The following is a 21,326-nucleotide window of genomic DNA, read 5'->3' as shown; positions in this document are numbered from 1 at the left end:
CGAAGGTAGTGGTGGTGGAGGTGGCAATGGAATGGCTTTGGTCTTCTTTTCTTTTTTCACTTCTGGTTTCCCTTCTTTCCTTTTCACTTCTGTCGAAGGAGGAGTGGACATCATCTTTTTAACCCAAGCTTTCATTTCTTCTCGTTGGGGTGTGGGGGGCGGGGTCAACAAGGATGCTGCAATCTTACTTGAAATGGAAGCTGCTGACGGTGTTTGAAACACTTCTCGCATCTCTTCGTCCTCAGGTCTTCGTGGGGTAGCATCTCTGGTGACCCCTAGGGATGGTAGTAGTGGTGGTGGTGGTGGTGGTAGTGATGATGGTGCTGGACTTAAAAGGTCTTAAAATCTTTCAGAGTGGGTAGAGCTGTTTCGTCTAAAGCTTTCTGGTGAAAGAGTTGCAGTCGTTGCAAGAGTTGACCGTCCTTTTGCGATTTTTCTGTTTCGGAAAAATCTTGGCGATCCACCAAGGACTGCAATTCGTGTTGTAACTGGGACATCTCGCTGAAATTGGGATTGGGAGGTAAATGTGGGGTGCGTTGTTCTTGTCAACGATGGTATTCCATCCATCGTTTGTAAGGCACTAAAGCTAGTTTTCGTCCTTCCATGGGGTTGTCAGGGGTCGATTCTGAGATCTTGGGACTTCAGAGGGCCTTTTATCTTGCTCCCACCAGTCCTCCCAACATAGTTCCCAAGACTCCTTTCAGTAAGGGGCCTAACAAGAGGGGTAAAATGCCTCCACGTTGGACCAACATCTTCTTCTTTTGACGAATAGGAATTTTCTTCTGAACCATTTGGCGAAGAATGTGACGATGTTTCCCTAAGCATTGTTTCTGGTGTTCTGGTGTTTGGACAAAGACGTTCAAACAACATTCGCACACGGTATCGATGACCTCTTTGGAGGCTGTTTGAATGAGTTTTTTTCGTAGGATTGGAGAAGCTTTGGACAGGACAGATAACATGTCCCCATGTTTGACTAAACGAGGAGGCAGTCCTTTCCTTTTCTTTCCTTGGAGTTGTTTAGAAGAGGATGGTTTTTGGAAGGTGACATCTTTGAATCTTCAGGAGCACCAAAACACTGATACCCCTACTCCGTCACAGGCTTTTTTTATACTGGAACGCGTCGCCACTGGTTGTCTTTACGGCGTATCAATTTGAGGACAGGCATGACACGTCGTGCAGGGGTACGCAACGGACTAAATCGAGCCAGTTCCTGCTTGGACAAATCCAGTAAACTTTGTAACATGCCCGATCTTTCTTGAACTTTGATTTTGGGAGCAGGTACTTTGTGAGTAGCAGCCACTGCCACTAAATTGGAGGGTCCTGCCACTGGGGAAGTTCTTGGGGTCATCAACGGAGAAGTTCTTGGTGTGATCAACGTCTCCAAGTACTCTTCAGTTCTTGGTGTCATCAACGGAGAAGTGGATGAACGTGAGGCTGCCGGAGACGCAGTCATCGCCGTGGCAGGTCGTGGTTTGCGAGTGTAAGGTTGCGTCCTGGCCGAAGTGCCTCTCTTGCGACTAGTTTTTTGTGGACTTTTTTTTACTGGGGACTTTTTCTCTGTTTCTTTTTCTGGGGGCTTCTTTTCTTGTTACTGGGTGGTGTCTGGTAAGAGGAGGGTCCCGCCACTGGAGAAGTTCTCCTTGGGGATCTGGTCTTTTTCTTCTTCTTGTAGTTTCGTTTGACTTTTTTCTTGGGGAGACGTTTTGGGGCATTAGGATCCCATCTTAAGAGAGAGCGAATGATGACCCCTCCTAGAGTACCGCTCCCTCCAGGTTTCAAAATGATTTGTTCTTTGGTTTGAGTGTCGATGCGAGGATCGGCCAGCTGGGTCAAAGCCACTTTGTTTCGATCAAAAAAGCGTTTGGTTTGATGAGGAATCTGAATGATCCCTTGGAGTAATTGACGTGCCCTCACCGTGAACCATCGTAAGACTTCTTTGAGACTAGCTTCTAAGACACGAGCTCGTATTTGTGGATTTTTTTCTCGACTGATGCCATACAAGGCACGAATCAATTTGACGGGAAGATGCGACTGAAGGGACGTCATGTTGACGTTGTGTGAGACAGACGAAAAGGGTCTGAGGTTTTTATAGATTTTTTTGTGGAATGAAGTTAAGTCGAAAACGGAGACGTGTACAGGACAGGCCCTCCGTCTTGGCACCAGTGGTGAAACAAGTGGGTACGAAATCGCAAATTATCGGGGGTCGTAGGTTTCAAATCGACGAGTAAATAAGCGTGTGGCGTTTGAGTGGCATCGTCGTACGCCTGAGTCAGCCAAGGCGTTCCTAACTGTTTGGCTAAGACTTGCACTTGCGATTTATCTCGAGGGCTTTTAAACAAGACCACGTAATGCGCATTGAGACTGATGGTGCGATGGGTTTTACTTTGTTGAAACAAATTTTGAGTGATGTAAACAACACTGGCATTACGGTGATGCCCTTTGCGCGTGAACCACAGTTTAATTTCTTCTTCGTCTTCTCCTAACATGTCGTCGAAAATGACCAAATGGGTTTGACGGGAGTCAGAGACGATGCCGTCGTCTTCTTTAGGAATGCCTTCCACAAACACGATGGAATCGCCTTGACTTTCTCGCAAGAGGCTGTACGCCGATTGCCACTCTTTGTAACACCACACGATGCGTTGAGGTGGACGATCGATCAAATGATGTTTGTGTTCGATCAAACGTTTGACGAATTCGGTTTTGCCTGAACCGCTAGGTCCAGCAATGAGCATGTTAAAGGGATGGCGAAGATACAAAGCCTCCCAACTGGCACGATCTAAGTGTTCGTCGATGACTTTGACAGTGGAGGAAGAGGGAGCAGAGACAGCAGAGGTAGCCATAGTGTTAGGAATGTCACTTGTGACACGAAAACAAACAAGACAAGAGTTTATATACTTTTTTCAGAACACGTTTATTGAATCTTTTAAACATGAATACGAAAGACAAAAATACATAAAAGCCAAAGGCTTAAGTATAAGGATTAAAGGCAGATCAAAATCATTAACGTGGAATAGAAACAAGTGTCTGTACAACATGTTTTGGGTAATGTTCTGACCAGTTCTATAGGGGATAAGGTCACACAAGTGTCCTCCCGAAAGGGTCTTTCAGACCTGTCCACGACAGTCCTGTCCTGGGTGACGGGTTCTTCTGGTACTGTCACTAACACAGGTTGAAAAGTGACTTTTTTCTTTGGACGTTGAAAGGAAGGATCACAACTCTCGAGAATACTGGGCCACTTCTTGGGTCCAAGCCTCAAAATCCCATTTTTTCCAGGCACGGAGATCTGTCCAATTGGGGTGTAAGTCACAAGCTACACACACATCGTCATACATGTCTTGGGTAGCTAAAAGTTGACGAATCTTTTTTTCCCGTAGAGGTCGAGAAGTATCCAGATGAAAACGTAAGGCTTTGAGAAAAAGGAGTCTCTCGTGAACATTTAAAGGCACCACTTTCATGTTGAATGGGGTGGTAAATACTGTTCGTAAAGAGTCCACAAAGAATCGGCTGGTAAACGAAATCCTAGAAAACAAGTCACTAAGACACACACCACTTGTCGACCCAAATTGAATGGATACAGTTCTTGTAATAATCGATGGTAATGATCCACGGTTTGAATATGGTCATTGAGTTCCTTCCACGGAATCTGTTCAATTACATGTGACATAAGTCGTGGCATGGCAGCCTGTTTTTATATTCTCTTTTTTTCGGATGCAATACACGTACTTTCTAGCCAGAGATCTTCGTTCTCCAGTGGGGAATCTAAATGTTCCATACTGTAACCGAAACGTCAGAGTTTGTTTAGAAGTTTCCTCTTCCGCTAAGTAGATTCCACGTAAAATATGTTGGTAATCTTTTAATTTGTCTTCCTCAATGCGTTGCACAAGGTGAATCTCGAAGTAACCAAAATTATGAACATGTCGATCATTGGCGACCTCAAAATTTTGAACAATGTCTGACCACTGAAACAATTTCTGACGAATCAGTTCTTTTATACCATTCAGGTACCAGTGGTTAAAGATCTGGTGACGTAACGGATGCAACTGTTCTTTACGTTTGACTTGTATTTTGACCAGTTCTCGGTAAATGCGTTCTCTCAACTCCACAGGCAAAGCACGAATGTTCTCTTGTAAAGTATCCATAAACAGATTATGGTAAGTTACTTCAATGTCTCGGTCCCACTAAGGGTAAGTAATGACAATTCGGTGACCATCGAGCATGTTCTACGTATGCCGAATCTTGTGGTTCCCAGTGGTGAAGTGACACACCGCAACTGAAGCACTTGACTTTATCTCCTTCGCCCAATTAGAACAATCCGGCTCTGGCTAATTCTTCGGGGGTCGGTCCTCCCAGATACTTAGGCCATTTTCCTTTGAACGATTGAAGACGATTTTCAAAGTCGCAGTATTCCAACAAACGCACAGGAAACGAATATTCGTCTTTCACAGGTTCGTTTCGATGAGGGTTGGGTGACATGGACAGGAGTTTGCTCAGGGCTGGATGACATCCGTAGGGGGGTAGACGTGAAGGTGAACATTCCCCTTTAAAACGAAACCCAGTAAAGTGTCCAAGAGGACGAGCGGCATCGCTTTCGCATCTCTCAGGTTTGGCACGCACAGCATCACTTTCCATGATAGGGGTAGTGAGAACAAAGTTCCCATGATGCTTAAAGGCATCGCTAAGGTCACAGCGTACAGCATCGTTCCCATCGCAAGGCTCACAATCGCATTCCACTTCCGAAGTCCCACACTTGAATTTTTTTGTGCCTGTCTGAACTTGTTGTGTGTTTCTCTGAAAGTATTCATCTTGTTCGCTCGGTCTTGGTAGGTAGTCACAATGAACTATCGATCTTGACCATAGTCCCTTTTTATACTAGTCGCAATGCAGTCTCAAGCTTGTACATCGTTCCTTTTTTTATGTTTTTTTATGTCTAGTTGTGGAAGGTACCGTCTCTAAGGTGCCGTCATCATTGTACCGTAGTGTCATGGGTGGAAAGGCCATAGAAAGGTAAGGACAGTGCGGAGACCATCGAGTATGTTCCAGAATAGCTGAATCTTTGTAGATACATAGATCCATTCGTAACTTCAGTCCGCAAGCGAAACACTGTACTTCGTATCCCAATCCTGATTCAGGTCCCAAGTAGACAAATCCTGTTCTAGCTAAAACATGCGAAGAAGGTAATCCTTTCCTATCCGTAGGCCATTTCTGAAACGTGTCCAATCGACGGGCACAATCACAATAGTCAGGTAAGAAGACTGGAAAAGGGTAGGGTTTGAACTTGGAGTTCTCATCGGGTTTCTCACTTGATTCTTGCTGTGGCGAAGTCATGCTTCTGGTGGGTGACTATCCTCTTACAAACAATGTTTTATACCGACGTGTCCATACGGTAAGGTGAAATGATTGGGAAGTCGCACTCGCTTCTGGTACACGATTTGATAGACTTTTTCCAAGGGTCGACTGACGATGTGGTGAGTGGGTAAACGTACAATCTTGTTGGGTTGATAGGTGGTCACTTTAAAGTGTTGATCTTTTCCAGACTGCAAGGCTTCTTTCAGTACCCCAAAGTTGACCACTCGACTGGTACGATAATTCAGAGTCAATCCTTTCACTTTACACGTCGTGTGCACTTCTCCTTGTTTGTCCCGGTATTCGTAGCCGTAATTTTTTGGACCGCCACTGGCGAAACTTAGAATCTTGTCGTCGGGGTGCTCGTCTGTCCAGGCTCCTAAACGATCTCCTTCGATGTCAGGGTGATGTTGACTCGGGTGATGGATGTAAATGCAACTATCCGTGTCAAAGTACAGGACACGTTCCCCTAACAGTTCTAAAGCTTCGTACAATTTTAAGCGAGCATGGGCCGTCACGTAAGCCGCAATGATGACATTTCCAAAGGGGTCGTCTTATACAAAGTCCAGATCTTCTTCGTAATTGACCAAGATCAAATCCTCACGAACGACGTCCACGTGTTTCATGTATTTGGTTTTGTCGTGAATCATCTGGAAGTAGCGGGAAGGTTCTGTCAAATATTCCGTCTTGGGTAAACACGGTCGTTGTGCCATTTTACCCCACAAGCAATTTAGCATCACTTTGGCAAACGATCGCCTGCCTTCGTTTTTCTCGATGTGATCTAAAGTGATGCCTTCTTGTTCATAGTATTTCTCTTTGAATGTCTTTTCGTCTTCGGGAGTGTGACACCAGGAAGGATAGCCGCTGGCTTCTTGCTTCAGTTTCAAAAAGGCATCCACGTAGTCGGCGAAAATGCCTTTCTGCGTGGGGTCACCCTTGTGGTATTGTTGTGTCTTGGGAAAGTGACAAATTTCGTACCCTTCTAACAGTTGGTATCCCATGTCCAGAGCTTTGAACAATTCTACGCTGACCCAGGTTCCCGTCAAGGCACGTTCTTCCTGGGTGTGCTGACAAGGTTGTTCTTGGTTGTACGTTTCGGCACAAGTACGGCACAAAGGAAACATCAGTTTGCCTTGGCAATGGTGAGGTAACACGGGATGGTACAAGTCCTTGGGAGGCAAAACTTTGCACTTGATCAGATCTTCGTATTGTCGAATGTTTTTCAGGTCGATGTGTTCCGTCAACAATTGTGGGTGCCCTACAGGAAAGCGACAATATTTGCACACGTAGGGATACAGCGAACACACTTATAAGTATTTCATTTCTTCTCCTTTCTCTGCGTCGGCTTGGTACAGCAAACAGGTGGCATTGGTTCTTCCTCCGTACAAACTATCCCTCGGATTCAGCGGGTCCATGAACTGGTAACTTTCCACGAGGCGTTTAAACTCGGGATCGGTTTTCAAACGGTGATCGTACTCGTGTTCCCACATTTCCACCACTTGGTATCCTTCCTGTTCTAACTTTAGGCGTCGCTGACAAGTGGCCTGGTACAAGTCTTCCATGGTTCGTTGTAAAAACTGATTTTTAGTGTCGCGGTCAGGGTAACAGACGGGACATCCATGAAATAAGCAACCGTTAAACTCGTACACAATCTTGGGTTTTCTAAGTCCAAGCCATCGACCGAATGCGTTCCGATGGTCTTTTCACCTCCTCCGTTGCGGGCATGCTGAATCCATTTGTCTTCCTTGTCGCACAAGTAATGTACCCAGCGTAGGGCTTTGACCGAGTATTGACGTTTGACATAGTAAGTCGTTTGAGGACTGATGACAGCCATGGTGTTTTCAGGCATGAATCGTTGCCTGTACACTAAGGAACACGCTTTGGCAATGGTGCAAGCTTCTTTCAAAGGATCGACCCCTCCGTGTTCCATGAACAGTTCTCGAAATTTTCCACAGCATCGCCGTAAAATGTCCACGTCGGAACGACAATACTTTAGCATTTCTTCCTGAAAGTCGAAAGGGTCCGAGGCGTGAGCCTGGTACCAAGCGTAGAAAGCTTCTCGTTGTTCGGTACGCATGTTGTCGGGGTCGTAATAGTGAGCGTCAGGCAAATGGGGTAGAACGGCGTGTTGATTGGCTTCCGTATTGAAAAAGTGTGGAAAGTACCCTTTAGCCATTTCTGTCATTCCAAACGTTTTAGGCATTCGACTCAAAGGCATAGCTAAGTAACTCATCGAATCTTTAAGCTGCACTTGTCCCACTTGCATGAAAATGATTTTGGCTCCGTTCAAAGTCACTTTAGGACGTTCGGTGCCATGTTCCGTATAGTACCTCAAAAGAAACTGTCCATCGTATCCGGAGAAATTGTGAGCCATCACCGTGGCATGACGATGACAATTTCCGTAACGTTCGATGTCCTCTTGGCTCCACGTCTTGTCGATGTGGTCTAAGACCCATTGGGCGAAATCGGCTAGCGTGTTCGGTCCTCGAAAGATTTTTTCACGTCCTCCAGGAATCTTGCTGCAGTGAGGGCAATGACTGAAGATAGGTTCTTGAATGCACTTCTCGCACGCTCGATGAGCCACGCAGAAATTAGGAATGTGAATGCCAGTCTCTTGCATGCATTCGAAATCGAAAAAGATGAAATTGCCTTTCTTCTTGTGTCCATCCTCTTTTTCTGGTTGGGGTTGGTATTTTTGCACGTAGCATTGGTGTTCCAAGTCCACGATGTGGTGACAAATGTGACATTTTTTCTTTCCTGAACATACGTGTGCCTTGGCATTATTGGTACGTAGGCCTTGTCCACACGTAGGGCACAATCTCAGCAGTTGACAAGCACATTTCTGCTGTGAACCTTGCGTCTTCAGATGTTGTTGGTAACAGGCAGGGCTGACAAACGTGCGTAGACAAGCAGGACAATGCACTGGTTCTTGCCCTTCGCTCAGACAGGGTGGAGAGGCCAAACATCCTGAGCATTTCAATCCGCAATGTTTGTGTTGCTCTCGATTGTTATAGCCATAGTCACATTTCTGACAGTAATAACTGTATCCCAGGAATGCAGTGATACTGGTAATGGTATCAAAATGGTCATCGTGATGATAAAGGTGAATGTATTTTCCATCCTTAATGTCTTTCCCTCGAAACAACAGAGGTCCGCGCACTTCTTGAGGGTGCACTTTCAAGGTGTAGAGTGGAGCTAGGACATCTTGCAATTTTTGCATTTCAGGAATGCCACAGGGTGTGTCTTTGGACAGGTCAGCTTGTTGTAACAGGAGTTCTGCTTCACTTCGTTGTTTGGCTCGGTCGGATTGTTGAATAGTTTTCCAGGTTCTTTTCCATTCTACCGTGTCGTTCTTGTTGGCATAGGTTCGTCACACCACGATGGCACGGGCTAAACACATCTGATCTTGAGGGTTGTGAATTTGGACGAGGCTCTTTTTGGTGCTGCGAAAGTTGTTCACCAATAACACCTTATTGCGTTGTCCGGTCCCTTGAGGAGGAGAGACGTGGGTCATGTCCAGTGTGGCTTTTCCATCGGTCGTGTCAAACTGGTCATTGGATTGTTGTACGTGTTGAATCTTGTCCATGACTTTGGAAGTGGTCAATTCTGTAGGGCTGCTAAACTCGATCCAAACAGGGGATTTCAAACCGTCGTGTTGTATGGAAAGTCTCAAGCGATCGTCTTCTTTGGGTTGACATTGTCGCTTGAGTGTGGTGAGTAAAGAATCCCACGCCCCGGTGATGAACCCTTCTGCTTTCTCTAAGGGTACTTCGGACTTGAAATCTTTAAATTTCACCGTATATTTGTAAGCCGTGGTTCTAAATTTTCTAGAGGAGCGCTTTTCTGTCTCTCGAATGGAATAGTAGTTTTCAGGGTTGACTAAGGGTGGTGAACTTTGTTTAGAGGGTTTGGATTCTGGTTCGCTCATGTCCTCTTCAAAATCACTGGCATGAATTTGTGCCAAGACTTCAGCTCTGGTACGAGGCGATAGATCACGTTTCTGCCTCTTACTTTCTTCTTCTTTCTTCTCGAATGAATTGGATCGTTTCATCTGGAGTGCAAAAAGTCAAATGACTCAAGTTTAAACACCATGGACTAATTTATAGTCATGGCAGACCAGCGTATATAAAGGGCATGTGTCTTGTCCTTTCACTATTCATTTCACTCTCTAACCGAGCACAACGATGGAAGAGACTGGCCAAATCGAACGTTTCATCAGAGCTTTGCGAGGGGTCATTAGAAAATTTTCTTCAGACCAGCCGACGGACTACTCTCCTTCCTTTCGAGATAAAAGTGAAGATACTTGCTATATCTGTCAGAAGAAAGGGCATTGGTCTTCAGAGTGTCCAGACCGTCAAAAAAGAAAAAAAGGGGAAAAGGGGTTAGAAATGACAAAAGTCAAGATACCTGTTATTATTGTCAAGAAAAAGGACATTGGTCTCCAGATTGCCCAAAAAAGAAACAAGAGGAGTCAGAAGAAGAGAGGGATTCTTCAGAGAAAGAAGAAGAGAAAGAAGAGGAGGAAGAAAGCAGACAGGTGAAGAAAAAGAAACAGGAGAAGAAAAGAAGAAGGGAAGAAAGTGAGGAGGAAGAAGAGGAAAAGACTGTGACGGTGAAGAAATTGAAAAAACAGAGAGAGTAAACAAAAAAACAGAAGAAGTCTATGAACTTTTTAGAGTGTTTGGTTGTGAATTGTGAATTGAATTGTAACTATTAATAAAAGAATAAATTAATTATATAACGTAAGTGTCTTTGGGTTTTGATTTTAAAATAAGAACCTACACTCACGCACTCATACACAGACACGTACTATAGGGGTAAAATGGGTTGTTTTTTTTTTTTGTTTTTTTTTTTGAGTTATTGGCAATTGAAAGTGTATCTCTTTTCGAGAGACGTGGGTGGCTCTGAAAAGGGCCTTTTTTGGTGCAGGGGTGAGTTTAAGCAATCAACTTTAACTGCCTTAAGCCTTTGCCACGGCCAAGGCCTACTTCTGATGATGATGATTTGGTTGAAATCACTAAGGGTGGTACGGTAGGCTTAGTCACAGGGTTGGCGCGTTTAGCTGGGAAGGTCGTATTCTCTTCGGTCGTGATAAAGAAGTCTGATACATTTGTTTCAGACTTCTTAACTCCGCTAAAATGTCCAACAGTACCGTGACGGTTTGACTTTCACCCTCTTGTTTCTTTGCTGCTTCTTCTTGTTGTTTTTTTTTTCTTACCTCTTCTTCTTGTTGCTGTTGCTGTAGGAGAAAAGCTTGTTCTCTTCCTTTTGCCGCTGTATAAATTTCTCCAATTCTTCTTTCTGTCTCTGTCTAAAATTCTCCACGTGTGGTAATGAAGGTGACGAAGGTTCCGGAACAAATTCTTGCGAGGTAAGAAAATCCACAAAATCCCAATTCACCTCTTCTGAAAGTAAGTCCGGGTTCCCTTGTGTAGTCTCAACGGCTGGTGCACCCCAGTTAATCTGTCGCATGGATTGACTACACACGGGCGCTAGCGAATCTATATAGACCACGTGACGTCACAGACTGCTCTCTTCCGATTGGACGTGGGCTGACTGAATTTTGTAACGCGTGTTTGGATTGGTCAATAAACTCAATCCGTTTCAATCTTTCCTCTACCTATAAATAAGCGCAGTTCACTGCATTGATTCACCTGTTCTCGGCGCCTCAAGATGTGGACCACAGTCGAATCATCCACCCTTGTGTCTTCGATGATGTTTGGGACGGACATGCTAATGTATGTCCGATCCAAGTGGACAGTTGTCCACAGGACAGACACCAGTCTGTGGATGCGAAGAGTCTATGTAGAACGTCAAGGATGCCTCAAAAGAGTCCTGATTTACGGTTCTGCAGTCAGGCGCAGCCTAAGGACAAGAAGAAGACCAATGCGGTGCCCTTTATGTTAATGGATACATTAACATAAAACCCAAAGGCCCTTTTCAGGGCCACTCCAATTTCTCGAAAAGAGATCTACTTTCAATTGCCTACCCCCAAATTTTTATTTTATATATATGTGTGTGTGTGTGTTGTTCCTAGACAGTCCCACGATTTATTGCCCATGTTCAGTTCCCCTTGACGCTAAACAGGCCCACGATTTATACCCCATGTTCCATTTTCCCTTGACGCTCAACAGACCCACCCTGTTCAATTTCCCTTGACGCTCAACAGGCCCAAGATTATTTTTCCCATGTTAATTTCCCTTGACGCTATACAGGCCCACGATTTTTCTCCATGTTAAATTTACATAGACGCTAAACAGGCCCAGGGTAGTTTTTAATGCTAATTCCCATTGACGCTGAATCGCCCCACTTAACTACTCACGATTATTTCGATTGAAACATCTCTCGGTCATTTCCGTCAGCTCATGAAATAACATCGGAAGCAGTTGTAGGAATACACATCGATTTTATATGTTAGGCCATTCGCCTCTGGCGAACAGCCAAGCATGACAAAACAGCAAAGGAAGAAGATTTTCCAATTGGAATCAGATCACAATTGACGGTTCCGTTTCAGTAACCTAGTTCTATTCTATTTTTAGAACATTTTTCCTCACTCATTTTGATGGTGATAGAAGAGTTAGATTTATGCATTTTTGGTAGGGATTTAAAGGTAATTGTTTATTCTTGAGAATATGAGCTCAGGGTGTGGTTGTCCGTTTGTATTTCAGCGACAGTTCACAGTGAGTAATAAGGCCTTGGTGGTGATCTGGAAGTGAAATCTGTGTTCTGTTTACATGCTGCTCTGTTTACAGTCCAGCCTCTCAATAAAAGACAGGTGAACCTTTGACAAGAACTTCACCGTGAAGTCATCTTTGAAGGTATTTAGATTAACATATGATTTGTATTGATTGTCACACAGTGGAAAGGTCAGTACTGAGAAACAAATGTAGAGAATATACAGTAAAATTAATTGTGTTCTATGTCCAATTGTGATTTTATTTCCTTACGCCGCCATATGGTTCCATCTGAACAGAAGTAGTTCAGAATATAGTTCTTGACGGAAAAGCCTAGAGGTTTCCCCATTGGTGAATATCGCTTTAGTTCGATCAGAATATTGCTCGGTAATTTCAGTGATGTAATTCGTCGGCATTTTGAATTATGTTATGAACTACTTTCGTACACTTGTAACACTATTTAGGCGGAAGGAGACAGAGTCACAATCTGAAATATTTAGGCATTTCAGGTATAATAGATGGGGTGAATCACCAAGCTCATCAAATTGATGTCTATTCCTGTAAGTATTTCCGGACTTATTTCAATACTTGACGGAAATGGCCGAGCAATGTTCCGATCGCGCGGTAGTTTTCGTCTCGTAAGGGAAAAAGGTGAGGTCATGCCGTATCAACTTTGAACTTCTTCGGCTACTTAGTCGTGTTCAAGAACCAGTCTATATTAGTAACATCCGGTTAAACATGAATCTGTCAAAGATGCCATACAGGTTCACCAATTGACAAAAGAAACTTTAAAAAGTGTCTTATGCTAATCACACAGTGATTATAGCTTGATGAAAAATGTCTTCTTCTTTGTGGGCAAGACGTTTGCAGAATTTCCCACACGGGCCTCTGACATTTCAGCATCGTCGGGAACATTTTCATGAAGGAAACCGTACCGAATACCTTTTGAGGGAAAGATTGGCCCTTACTGAGACGTTGTACAGCAAGGACCTCAAGGGTCACTTCGGCTGCGTCAACGCTATTGAATTCAGTAACGGAAATGGAGAAATTTTAGCTTCAGGTACAACCGAGATCATCTTGTGAAGGTTCACCAGACATTAGTCATGACCGGGCATCCCCACCCCCCGCCTCTGCTCGTAGCACTTTTCCTCTTGCATCTTGTCCCAAATACATATCGTTCCTGGCAGTTTAGTCCATTTAATTTGTACGTGAATATGTGTATTTTTTTGTTTCTGAAGGTCAATTTTACCTTCATCGAACTGTAAACCGACTTGTTTGATGTATTGGCAGTACATTGTACAGAATGAAGTGTGCTATTTATTCTCATGACATCTTTACCAGACTACATGCAGTCATCATGCAACTGTGTAGATATATTGACACGTTAGAAAAAAATGTCAAATGTGTCATTTCTTTCGACTGACACCAGGTATAATAGGTTTATATTAAATATGCTCACCCTCCTATTTGTTTGAACTACGACCCCTATTGATTTTAAAATGGAGAGGCATTCCAGAAATTAAAAAATGCATACAAATTAGTTATTTCATTTGTCAGTGTATAATTTCTAACCAGATTTTTGCCAGGGGGTTCAAACCAAATGGATGTTCTCTATATAAACAAGCAGACATGCTGCTCACTGGCCACTTAAGTAAAACCTATGTCATCTACATCCAATATATTTCCGACTACTTGCTTTAATATTTATAAAACAAATTGAACAAATTAAAATGATTAACTCTGTAACTCCAAAATTTACAGAGTTATTGAAATTAGCAAGGACAGTGAACTGTTGGTTGAAAACAGACTCAACTCATGTATGTATGGCAACAACTCATGTATGTATGGCAACTGTAATACTAAAGAAACTTGTGTTTGATTCAAAACATCAGCAAATTGACAGTGTTTAGTACCCTCTGGTGTCAGTCCGGTTAGAAATTATTAATTGATGAATGAAACATGACCGAGTTCTGTGCATTCTTTGAACTTTTATTCCTTTTGTTTTAAAATCAGTTGGAAGGTACAAGCAAATGGGATGGTGTGCAAATATTATAACTATCCATTGTTTTTACGTGACGTCACAAAACGTGTGTACTTCCATATCTGCCATTTTGAATCCCTAGCCCCACAAACCGGCACCTATTAACATTGTTCTTCCTGTATAATTAAGATAATAATACATCATGTTCTGTTGTGCCTGTCAACCGCACGAGACCGAATGCGTGACTTTTCTACTTGTTTTCTTCAAGTAAAACATTTAAATTTTAACCATTTTTGTTATTCATTCATAAGCAAATAGATCGATCAATAAATAAACGCATACACAAATGGATACACAGACAAGTAGAAACATGTAAAGATTTTCAATTTTCATGGGTTGAAATCAATAATTTGGTTATCCTTCAAGTTAAAAAGCTAATTCTTCATATATAATTTCATATTTCTAAAAGTATTTGTGGAATACTTCGTTCTGACATTCGACACAAAGTCATATTGTGTTAGGCATGTGTTTTGTTTGAACACTCTAAAGATAAAACTTCTTTGAATGGTTATCGCTTTCATTCAGTATCATCCTATGTCCATCATCTCCACCACAAGTACAATATCAGACCATACTAATTAAATTGGTTTGTCAGCTGTCTTTGGCACAAACACGTGTTCACACAAAAAGTATCTGTACATAAAAGTTCTGGCATGGAACACATGCTATAAAATTTTAATTCGTAAGTGATATTGTAGCCAGAAAATCATTGTCCGGTAATACTCTTTCAAGATGACAAGCATAGGGATATGATACGAAACACTTTAAAAATGTCAATATTGTTTGTTTGTGAAAAAACAATATCTGCATTTCTATTTCATAGCAATATGCACGATCACGGTTAAGCTTCACTATTCTTTCTTTCAATATAAGCAAAGGAACTTCCAGCTTTATTTTCATTTTTGTGCTAGAGGGCACTTAATTTTAAATATAATCTATGTATCATTTCGATGAAGTAAATGTCCTTATTGACAGTTTAATCAGATTATTATCTTGAATATACATGATGACTAATGTTGACAAAGGTTTGTTAGGGACTCAAGATGGTGGCGCAAGGTGCATGCACGTTGCATTGTGGGTATATGCATACTCAATCGTGATGTCTGTGAAAACCACCCATACTGTACCTTACATAAGACAGAACCAGGATCTTGAACCAGTTGAGTTAAAAAATTTGATCACTAGAATGGCTTCTAAACCAGTATATTTATTATTAGCATACAATTTATGATCTTTAAATGGACTGAAAACAAAAGAAATGCATATTTGCCCAAAACACTTATTTTCTTCATAGTATATTAAAGCAACAAGTTTTTGAGCATAAATTTAGATGCTGATGGCAGTGTTACTGTACTAATTAATAATAGTTAATTGATTATATTGTCAGGTAGTGATAGAGAAAGTTGTTTATCTTATTGATAACTGCAAAGATTTTTAAATAACATCCAATAGCATTAGTTTCCCTCATAAGATTACAGTCTAGTGACCACTGATGACATTCACTGTGATTAATAAGTTTCACACTTAACAGACTGTCAGTAGTTCTCCGGTCTAGATTTCCTCCTCAATCACTTTGTGTTTTGCAAATAATGGAGAATGTCTTCTTATTAAAATATTTTAATGACATGACAACTATACTTGGCAAGCAAAGAAGTTCTAGCTTCAGTGTTCCTCTTGTTGGGATTGAAATTTTGCTGACAGCTCACCATTAGTCTTCCAAGTTATGTTCACTCCATGGAGTAAGTTCATGACTTGGACTTGAGAAATATTCATGTGTCTCATCCTCAAATGCTTCTTTCCCCATAATGGCATAGATATAAAAAAATCTGTTGGCAGGTTTCACCAATGTAAATAAGAAAGCAATAAATGTTGATTTAGACTTTGAATAAACAATTTAAATAAACAATGAAAAGCTAACTAATGTATTTATGCTTTTATTAATAATATTTAACTTTAATTATCTTGTAGTATGCTGTTAACTGATATATTTTATCTAGGAATTGAACTTTATGTGCATGAAAACTTCTAATAATTTATGAAATACATAAGATTCACACCTTTGAAACACAATGCAAACTCAGGACCTTTGCTGCCTACATGCACTTAAACTCTGATATCAAAGCACTGTTGAACTTATAATATTGCTTAGCTAGTGGTTCCTTAGCATCAGGAGCATGCACACATTTCAGCATTTTGCAATGAACTGAACAAAAAATGTCAGAGCTTCCCTTGGACTTTCCTCTTAAAACAACTTGAAAAATACAATAACAATTAAACATGACAACAAAAAAATAAAAATACTTTCTCTAATGTGTTTGCTGAAATAATTTATCATGGTCACTCTGTCTTATCTCCCTTCCACCAAATTTTCTGCTGTTTTTCATCAAAGGCTCAGAAGACATCATGACTGCGTGTTATTTCTTTATTACTTCTAATGCCTCAAAAGACAGAGCATTTACCCTTAAACATCCCATGTTCCAACAGTAAGGTAAAAAATTAACAGTTGTTTGCACATGTTGGCTGTTCTTGAACAATTCAAATGCTATTGCTATGCCACTCATCTCACATGTTTTGGTCCCCAGTAGACTGGTTGTGGTTCATTTCTGTGTATTTATAGAACATGTAAAAATACTGTTTTTGTTATTTTATATTAAATTCTAAAAATATTCCTACAGTTTTCAAAAGTGGTAGAGTCATCTGCAGAATGTTATGTGCCGTAGACGACCTTTAAAATTGTATATATTTTTTTACATACTAAAGGTTAAATAACATGTAAGCTATGCATGCAAATGACCGAACATATCAGGTGGTTTTAGTAATCATTAATATCATTTATGCTTTCATTTTTATTTTCAGATCATGCAATATTGCTTTTGTTTTTATTTACAGAAGTAATATGCATACATTTTCAGTTTTATATATGCACAAAGTTATTATAATTCATTTTCCATCTTTAATATATAATTATTAAATTTTATTTTATGTAACAAGTATAAAAAAAGGGATGGAAGAAAAACGTCAGGAATTTTGAATTCAGTACCCTTACTAATGTATTTCTGATATTTAACTATTTTAGTGGTGTAATGGTATTTTCCTTATTTATTTAAATTATTATACAATTCCAAGTCCTAGGAAGAATTTGGGCCAATATATGGATGAATAATTTTTTTTATTTTCTTGTCTACTTAGGCAGCTGCTGAAAGTCCTTACATCTGACAAAATTTCCGCTCAGGCTTACACAAGTTGATTATTATTATTTTTGAAGAGTAAAAATTTAATGCTCTTAGACTTGATAATGTTATATAAAGAATGAATAGGGTTAAATTCAAGCATGTACTATGCCCAGATGTCATGAATGGCCAAATAAAGGCAGATGAAAGAATTAAAGTGTGAATATTAGTGCTTGTCCTGCTTGCTTTAAAATTGGATAATATCACTTGTCCGAGATAACAGCTTGGATAGTTTTATTTGGCCAACTCCAAAAATTATGGAACTAAATGGGGCTGAGGTTAAAGGTATTTAAAAGGAAAAGATTAAAATACATTTGTTACAACAAAATCTTATTTGTTACTAAACATTAGCAATCGGATTTATTACTTAGAATCCTTTTTTCCCTTATAAACTGTAAATCTTTTATAGAGTTTATAATAAATTTCCACCAATGATGTACCATTTAATTGCTACATAAATCTTAGATGACACAGTTAATAGGTTCCATGTTGTAATGGTCCCAGTTGTCGAGGCAGGCATTAATCCTGTATTTCTTTTTCCAGAATGGTGGCAATGTCAAATAAATAGGATTCACTAGCAATATTTTTTATTTAAGCTTTTTAATTAAATTGCTACATAAAGCTTGAATGTTGTTAGTAGGTCACTCATTGGCAAAGGTCCCAACTAATGAGGTGGGCCAGGATCCTACAGTACTTCAAACTGGATCAAGATCATCTAAAATAAATGATATAATTCTCCTTGAATTTTTTAAAGAACAAGAAAATAAATTTAAACAAGCAAGTTTATGAATGCTCTTAGTCTTTGAAGTATGGCTTGTATTGCAATAAGCTGAAGAATAAGTATAGTGACAAATGACTGTTACAGATTCTATGTGCATTAATGTTAAAACATAACTTAGAAAGAAAATATTCAGTTCTATGACACAGGTGATCACAAAAGTTATCAAATATATTCATTGCCATTACATAACAATAAAGTTGTTGGAGATGAGATGAATGGCATTCCACAACAAGAAATGTGTGTGGTCTTAGAAGAAAGTAATGATCATAAAATAGATCAAGTGAGCCAGGATTCCCACTCTGTATTCTACTTATGAACTATATTTCCATAAATTTAATCAATTTTTATTGGAAATGCTGGATTTTTTTGTTGTTTAAGCTGTTTAATCTTGTTCTGGCAATATACTGCTAGATAGCATCAGTAATATATCTAATAAACAAAATCACCTGTTTTGCATGTCTTGTGGATCCATCTTGAACAAATGTCATGTTCAAGTGCATCCTGACTTGTAAATTTTATTCTTTTGTGGAAAATGTTTTCATTATATCATTTCATCTGGCTCCCAGATTGACACAAAATTCCTTGATATCAAAGAAACAGTACTTGTGAGAAAACTGAGGTTCTGAGGAGAAATATTTTTGGCCATTAATATATATTACGAAAGTAAATTCTGACTTTATTTATGAGCTTATTTATATAAAAAGAAGGATGAAGGTCATGGATAGCTTGACAATAATTACTGGAATTTCAAACATAATTTTGTTTGGAAGAAGGTTACATAGGGGTAAATTATATGCAGTAGTGAACTTGAACTGAGAGACGTTTTCATTTTATTGCTATCACCACATAGGTACTGCTAGATAGAAGTATAAATGGGGAGATCTCACCAGACTAGAGTTTTTTAGTTGGCATCTAGATTGGTATTTTACTCAGAAATGAGCTGCACTGAATATCATTTTCAGTGTTCTGAATGTTTACTCTTGAATAGATCATGCTTGGGAGGCAAATGTGTTTTCCCAGTCTTAGTACAAATGTATAGTAATTTTGAAAAACATGAACATTATGGTCACTGTGAATTGATTTAGTTGTTTCATGCCCATGGCCCATTAGGTTAGAGTCAGAAGTAAGCTTCCTTAACTGAGTTATTCAAGGACAAAAATTTTATGGGAGTTCAAGCATATTATATAGAAGTTTAGTTGGCATGGGATCATTTTCATTAGCTATGGCCATTTATCTATGCAAGGTGTTTTTATTTAACCTGAAAACTTGGATCACATCATATTAAAAATATGCTTGAAATAGGTCATTCATCTTTAGCTCAAAATCAAAGAAAGAATAACAGTACTTGCAAAACTGTATTTAGGCTGAACTGAACAGGCAAATTCTATTATCTTTTCCCAGGTGGAGATGACAGGCGAGTGCTGCTTTGGAATGTTGAAAAGGCCATATCCAATATTGGAAAACCAGCAGTCTTGAAGGGAGAACATAACAGCAACATCTTCTGCCTTGCTTTCGATAACCAAAACAAAACCATATTTTCAGGAGGTAATAAAATTGTTTACAGAATAAGTGTATTAACTTTTGATCATAAATATTAGGTCATTTTAACATTTACAAAGTAAATTCCTCCAGGGCTTGAATTGATATTTGAACATGGTCTAACTGATCTTGTGATTGGAGCCCAGGGCTACCAGAATGCTGGGTCAGGGCTTCCAGAATGCTAGGTCAGGGCTACCATATATTCAGTTCAGGTAGCCCAGTGAGCTACTAGATTGTTCAATTTTCTGTCTATAAATTTAAAAAATATCTATATCTATATCTATATATATATATATATATATATATATATATATATATATATATACAAATATTTCACAAAGGAGAAAAATCAATAATGACTTGTGGCAAATAAAACAAGGGAAGATTTAAAGCAAATTTTTATATCAGGTTATCTATGCGACTTTCTGAGTTTAAGCTGGACCATTTTTGGTTTTTGTGTCTGCTAGCCTACTGGGCTACCTTCTCATTTTGACATATGTCAGTCAGACCATACAAATTGTTTAATGTTACATCGTTTTTTATGTTTGCTGTCTGTATACAAATTTAGTAAGAGGATTAATTCCAAGGCTCACAGTAATTTCTGAAATCTTGTTATTGTTTTTATTATATATCCTAAAATAAGTGGCACTAATTCTTTTTCTTATATCACCACAATTTGGATCTAAATTATTCTTTTGATGTGTCTGGAAATTTGTTGTTTTTGTCAGGTCATTGAGTACATTGATGATTTTGCTTCTCACTGCCTGTGTCAGCAATATCACTGACAATATATGATTTAAATAATGAAAAAAATGTGAAAGTTTTTTGAGCACCTGATAAACATTTATTACCCTGATGTGAGTGTTCAGCGGTAAGATGATTCTACAATGCAGACAGAAAGTTATGGTTTCAGAATTGTTAAATAAGAATAAGTTTTTGTAGCACTACTAGTGGATTAAGTATTAAGTACTATTTTCTTTTGTCCCAGTAAAATGTCCCCTGCACTTGGGATCCCAGATGCAACACTGGGTTCAATTGGGGGAAATGGTTATGGTGGGGGTATGCACCAGTTTGTGGCAGGATGAAGCTAACTTTGCCTTCCCAGTGTGTTGAAGTGAAATTTCAAGGTAACGGGCCACCATTTCACTCAGACTGCCACCTTCTTTGAACAGTTACTCAAAAATTCAGCAAGCCCATTTTAAGGCTGCAGATGATCACCAAATTCACATCTTTGCAACCAAAATTAGAAGAAGAAAAAATCACAGTTGGTGATGTTGGCATTTGGACATACGAGCCATTAAGTCATGTACAGCAAGACAACCTCAACTAACTGCAGACATTGTGACACCTTGTGGAAGATAAACCTTAGTGGACCCTACACAGTGACACCTAGTGGAAGATAAATCTAAGTTGACCAGACATTGTGGCACATTGTAGAAGATAAACCTCAGTCAACTACAGACAGTGTGACACCTGATGGAAGATGTACATAAGTTGACCAAATTCATTGTGAAACTTAGTGAAAGATAAATGTCAGTCAACCAAAGGCATTGTGGTACCTAGTGGAAAATAAACTTCATTTGACCACAGACACGTGACACCTAGTGTAAGATAAACCTGTTGACCAAAGATGGTGTGGCACCTAGTGAAGTGTAAATGTCAGTCAACCACAGTCAGTGTGGTCCTTAGTGGAAGATAAACCGGTGTTAACCAGACAG

General features: G+C 39.9%; 1 protein-coding gene across 1 annotated transcript in view; it reads left to right on the top strand.

Annotated features, from left to right (window-relative positions):
- The first annotated feature begins 12,744 nt into the window (after window positions 1–12,744).
- LOC149804691 (DDB1- and CUL4-associated factor 5-like) overlaps window positions 12,745–21,326 on the top strand; it is a 43,921-nt gene continuing 35,339 nt past the window's right edge. Inside the window, exons 1-2 of the mRNA XM_089943119.1 lie at window positions 12,745–13,077; window positions 19,471–19,614. Coding sequence (XP_089799245.1) covers window positions 12,855–13,077; window positions 19,471–19,614 — 367 coding nt within the window. The 5' untranslated portion in view covers window positions 12,745–12,854. The remainder of the gene's footprint in view (window positions 13,078–19,470; window positions 19,615–21,326) is intronic.

The sequence above is a fragment of the Sinohyriopsis cumingii genome, chromosome 2 (genome assembly GCF_028554795.1).
Source record: "Sinohyriopsis cumingii isolate HCF-2022 chromosome 2, ASM2855479v2, whole genome shotgun sequence".
NCBI classification, from domain to species: domain Eukaryota; kingdom Metazoa; phylum Mollusca; class Bivalvia; order Unionida; family Unionidae; genus Sinohyriopsis; species Sinohyriopsis cumingii.
Note: the sequence above shows the minus strand (reverse complement) of the source record. Positions and strands in the feature narration are given on the sequence as shown.